This window comes from Vombatus ursinus, unplaced genomic scaffold, assembly GCF_900497805.2.
Source record: "Vombatus ursinus unplaced genomic scaffold, bare-nosed wombat genome assembly UNPS02000582.1, whole genome shotgun sequence".
NCBI classification, from domain to species: Eukaryota; Metazoa; Chordata; class Mammalia; order Diprotodontia; family Vombatidae; genus Vombatus; species Vombatus ursinus.
Window position 1 is genome coordinate 13008504 of NW_020940360.1, and position 5378 is coordinate 13013881.

Sequence of the window (5378 nt, forward strand, 5' to 3'; positions counted from 1 at the left end):
CTCACCAAAAGCTATGAAATCTTCCATGCCTAATAGTTTTCAGTGTATTTTTCTCATCTTCAAACTAGACCCATTAGCTGAAGTATGGAAACAGTGCAGGAATTATCTGAGACAAAGACATTTTTATTTAAGTTGAAGGGTAGGATACTTAGGATTATAGATTTAGAGCAAGAGGGGAACTTAAATGTCATCTAGCTCACACTGTCAAACTCTATAAAACTAGGGCTAAAAATTAAACTGTAACTGGTAAATGTTTAACAAAATTAATAAAAATACAACATAATGTTTATTTGTGGTTTTCTAAGCCAGTATGTAGCTTGAAGTTTCTGTCTGAGTTTGACACCACTGATCTAGTTCTACTCCCCTCATTTGCAGATGAGGAGATCAAGGACCAGTTAGGTTTAGTGACTTGTAAGCAACAGAGATGGGATTTAAACGCAGATCTCCCAACTCTACCACCCTTTATTTTATGTGAGCACTCTTTTCCACCTTAATTATAAGGAAGAAGTGTTTCCTTCTGAGGAACATAATGATTAAAAACGCCATACCGTAGACAATCCTACTATCAGACTTTCATTAAGGAGTATCTACTGAAATTACTATAATACAAGACATTAAGATTTTTTTGTTGTTCAGTCTTTTCAGTCCTGTCTGACTCTTCATGATCCCATTTGGGGTTTTCTTGGCAAAGATACTAGAGTAGTTTGCCATTTCTTTCTCCATCTCATTTTACAGATAAGGAAACTGAGGCAACAGGATTGGTTAAGTGACTTGCCCAAGATCACACAGCTAATAAGTGTCTGAGGCCAGATTTGAACTCAGGAAGATGAGTCTTCCTGATTCCAGGCCCAGCACTCTTATCTACTGCGCCACCTACCTGCAAAATTTTCTCTACTTTTATAAAGTGAATCAGCTTTGTTCTTGAACGCAAATAGAAATTTCTGCACCATTGTCAACAGAGGTTAGAATGAGACGCCAAAAAAGTAAGAGTCTAGCATATTTGTAACATGCAAGAAAACACATTTTTAATGTTTTTTTTATCAATATGTTATGTTTTGGTTAGTGTTATTTCTCACGAAAACTGACAGCATATCCAAAATAATAAAACAAGTCGTTAGTATTTATTTTTCACTACTAAGGCAACTCCCAAGGTGCTCTTTTATTTGTTCTTCCTTAACACAAGTCAGGGTCCAAGTCAGGCTACACACAAATGTATCATGCTCTTTGACTTTATAGTGGGGATCATCACTAGGCAAGGGTTGTTACAAACACCTTAGCTTCCTAATCCTTGCAATGAGTTTAAAACTCCATTTACCTTGTAGTACTCTAACATAGATTTTGAACACCCCTTGGGGAAGTTATGAAGTTACGCTTTTGCTAAGTTTAATGTTTTCTCCAATTCTTTCAACTGCAGATTTCCTTGCGTAATCATCATTCGGATTATATCCTATAGAAGAAATTAAAATAGAGTCAAGAGGCACATTGAAAAAAATAAGGCAGAGTAACTACCACCCCATTATTTACAGATGGCTAAAATCTAAGAAAGAATAGGTTTATCAAACAATGTGTGACATTTCTTCCTCTTCTCTCTTCCCCCGTACTTTCTGATTCATGATTGTGTAAAAATCATTTTAAAAGTGGTGGTACCTGCTGAATAAAAATAGCCTGAAAATTTTTAATTTGAAAAAAATCAATGGACTCATTTTAAATAGAAACATATTTCCTATCATGTAAGCCAGAAATGTCAAACATGTGACCATTACAGCTCACAACCCTCTCAAGTGCAGGCTGAAACAGATAAAATTTAATTGGGAAATATTTAACAAAGTAAATAAAAATACAATAAAATCTAAAAAATATTACATTTTGAAACTAATTCAACATGTAATCTGCTAGGTTCTTTATGTATAGATTAGGGGCCCCCATTTCTGTTTGCGTTTGACACCACTAATGCAGGTAATTCCTTCAAAGAAGTAGGAAACAAAGCTTTAACAGTTAAAAAAAAAGTACTTCAAAGAAAAAAGGCACTCAAAAAATGTAGAGCCTCATAGAGAAAGGCTTAACTCAAGTGGATAGTATTCACACTAAATGAATTAAAAATTTTGATTTAAAGCTTACCAATCATTGAAAAGAAGCTGAACAGTAGTGAAAGGGGGGGCTGCTGCCACCAGGTCGAGTTCTTGAGCATCCTTACCTCTTCTGTGGCACTTTTATTTCTTTTGAATTCTTCCCTTGCCCAGTTCTTTAGATACTTGCGGTCTTGTTCGTTTGGTACCTGGCGAATTGCTTGTAAAATCTTTCTATATAAAAGGAGGACTTGTTGCCTTCTCATGAACTGTTTCAGAGAGGAGAAATTTCAATTACACCTGAACTTCTAAGTTATAGTTAAAGCTGAAAAGGGCCTTAGAGACCATCTAGTTGAAACCATTCTTTTTTTAATCAAACATTTATTTTCTCCCACCTCCCCACCAGCTACTGATAAAAATAAAACTCCTGTAACATATATGTACTGTCAAGTAAGACCAATTACCCACACTGGCCACATCTAAAAATATGTCTCAAACCCCTTCATTTTTTCATATAAACTGAGGACCAGAAAGGTGAAGAGACTTGACTAACGTCATATAGCTTGTTACAGGCAACTCTTGGCCTAAAGCCAAAATCTCCTGATTCAGTCACAAAACCACTGCTTCCTTTGGTGTCTTGAGAAGTGAAGTCAAAACTAGGTATGCTTATTCCTATTACACAAGTCTTCCATACCTTGCAACCTACTTTCTTGGACCAAATAACCCTTCCTCACTCTTCCCACACACCTATTCTGCAAAAGCCAAGTTGTATAAAGGCAACTCTAATTTTATGTACTTTTTAAAGGAGTATAAAAGCCCAGGATTCCTATCTTGGCTCTTTTGATTCTGTCTATGAAGTTGGACAAGTCATACAAGTCTGAAGGTCTCACCGTCTTTCTCAGTAAAACTTGAGACTAGATGATCTAGATTCTAGAAGGTCCCTTACTAATGATAATCTTTGAAAGATCAGTTTTTTGTAGAGGCAGTGAGGTGCACAATGCATAGAGAAGGAGCCCGGAGTCAGGAAGACCTGAGTTGAAATCTAGCCTCAGATACCCTCTACCTGTGAGACCCTGGCCATGTTGCTTCACCTATTTGCCTCAGTTTCCTCATCTGTAAAATGCAAGTAACAATAGCACCTACCTCCCAGGGCTGATGTGATGGTCAAATGAGATAAATGTAAAGTGCTCAGCCCATTATCTAGGACATAGGAAGCACTGTATGTTACCATGTTGTTTTATTATTATTTTTATTACTGTAAAGGGGCCAAGGTTCTAAACTGGCCTTTACTACTTCCACTATGTATAATCTCCGGCAAATCACTCATCCTTTCTAGACCAGCCTGGCACACAGTAGGTGCTTAATAAATGCGTGTTCCCTTCCCGTCTTATCTGTAAAATGAAAGGGGGTTTACCTACACAATCTAAATAATGCAGCTCTAGAGCCCCTAAAAATGAGACATCCTAACATTAACTGTGACCTGCCCCCCCAACGTAGTTAAAATCAGTTCTCAACCTTTTTGATTTCAAGACCCACCCTTAAAAATGACTGCGTATCCCAGAGCTTTTGTTTCTGTGGGTCATATCTATTGGAGATGTTTACTCAGTCTTTGTGTCTGCAGTCAAATCTTTAATTCACAGTTCACATAATCTCTGGAAAACTCCATATATACTTATGAGAAAATAAAGGTGAAAAAGGCAAATAACGTTTTAGTGTCATTATGAAAATAGTTTTGACCTAGGAATCCTCTGAAAGGGTTTCGGGGACTTCCAGGGGTCCCTTGGGAGGGGTTTGGAACCCCTGGTACAGCACCAGAGCTGGAAGGGACCTCAGAGGGCATCCAGAACAACCTCTCCCCCTACCCTTTTATAAAAATTTTAACAGAAGAGGAAACTGAGGCCCAAGGAGGTCGAGTGACTTGCCCTTGTCACGTAGGGAATATGCATTAGAGATGAATGGAACCCAGGATCTTCTGATTCCAGAGTCAGGGCTCGTTCCCTGGCACCACACTGCCTCCCATGAACCTCCCAACATTCAGTTTTAAGCTGCAAAATGGGGGTGGGAGGGGGCACCACCTACGCTAAGGAGCTTAATGTGAGCAGTTCTCTGTCCTACGACTCCGAGGAGAGCACGAGCACGGACACGAGCACGAGCACGGGTACGAGCACAGACAAGAGCACATACGCCCCCTGCCGCCAGCCCCGAGCACTGGCCCGACGGAGGCACACGCAGGACAGAGGAACAAACAAAAAGAGGGGAAGCGAGGGGAGGGCGGACCACGAGCAGCCAGCGCTGGGGTCGGGGCGCAGGGGCCCCGCGGGTACCTGTTTGAGGGTTAGCGCTACAGGGGGCAGGAGATTAGAGGACATGACGAGTCCGAGAGCCGGACTTGAACTGCCTCAAGCGCCTTTTCCCGGTGCCTCGGCGATAGTGCGCAGGAGCGGAAGCGCGGTTTAGCCGCCGGTTAGGCTCTCGCGAGGGACGCAGGAACAGCAGGCGGGGGGAGGGGGAGAAAAGGAGGAGGAGGGAGGGGGAGGAGGAAGTTGGTGGGCTAGGGGGGCGGAGGCGAAACGAGGCGGGAAGCGAGGAGCCGAGAGGGAGAGGGACCGGGAGAGAGGGTAAAGACTGGAGGGGTCGGGGAGAGGGAAGGGGAAGGGCCGAGAGAGGAGGGGGGAGGAAAGGGAGGGACTGGCGTAGGGTCCTAGGCCGCGACGAAGAGATGGGGCAAAGAGACAGTGGGCGGGGCGAGCCTCGTTCTGGAACCCCGCGGGTGTTCTAACTTAGAAGACTCTCATTCAAGGCCCCGGGCCACAAGCTATCGACCTCGATGTATGCGGAAGGCAAAAAGCCAGGCTCAAGTACCATCGTGACTGACCCCGTGTGAACCTTTTAGTGACCCCACGCAACTCAAGGGTCCTTGAACTTGAATATAATTTTTTTTAATTACAAATTTATTTTCACTAACCTAATTGAAATTTAGCATTTCCTTTTATAAGTTAATTAATTAAAACCAATATTTTTTCTGAGAAGTGGTCCATAGGCTTCAGCCGTCTACCTAAAGAGGTCTAGGACACACATACAAAGGTTAAGAACTGCCCCTAAGTTGCAAAGAATCAAGTATTAATAAACTACTCTTCGCTCTTGTACAAAAGAATGAAACAAACCTGTACTGGCTTATATTGTAATGGAGAAGACAAGAAACAAATATAGCATAAATGTAAATTATATATAAATTATATAAATACAATTAAATACAAGATTGTTTGGAAGGAAGTGAACTAGCAGTTCAGGGAATCTGGAAAGTTTTCGAGA

The 5378-nt window shown here is 41.4% G+C and overlaps 1 protein-coding gene across 2 annotated transcripts; it reads right to left on the reverse strand.

The window, feature by feature from the left end:
- Nucleotides 1–1092: 1092 nt before the first annotated feature.
- On the reverse strand, nt 1093–4514 carry LYRM2 (LYR motif containing 2). 2 transcript variants are annotated; one of them, XM_027855605.1, is made up of 3 exons: nt 4391–4514; nt 2195–2335; nt 1093–1447 (listed from the first exon to the last, which is right to left on the reverse strand). In XM_027855605.1, exons 1-3 carry the CDS (start codon nt 4433–4435, stop codon nt 1367–1369), a joined length of 267 nt encoding a protein of 88 aa, XP_027711406.1. In that variant the 5' UTR covers nt 4436–4514; the 3' UTR covers nt 1093–1366. The 2 variants fall into 2 exon arrangements, with proteins under 2 accessions (XP_027711406.1, XP_027711400.1); XM_027855599.1 differs by having other exon boundaries at nt 2119–2335.
- Between the last annotated feature and the right edge of the window lie 864 nt (nt 4515–5378).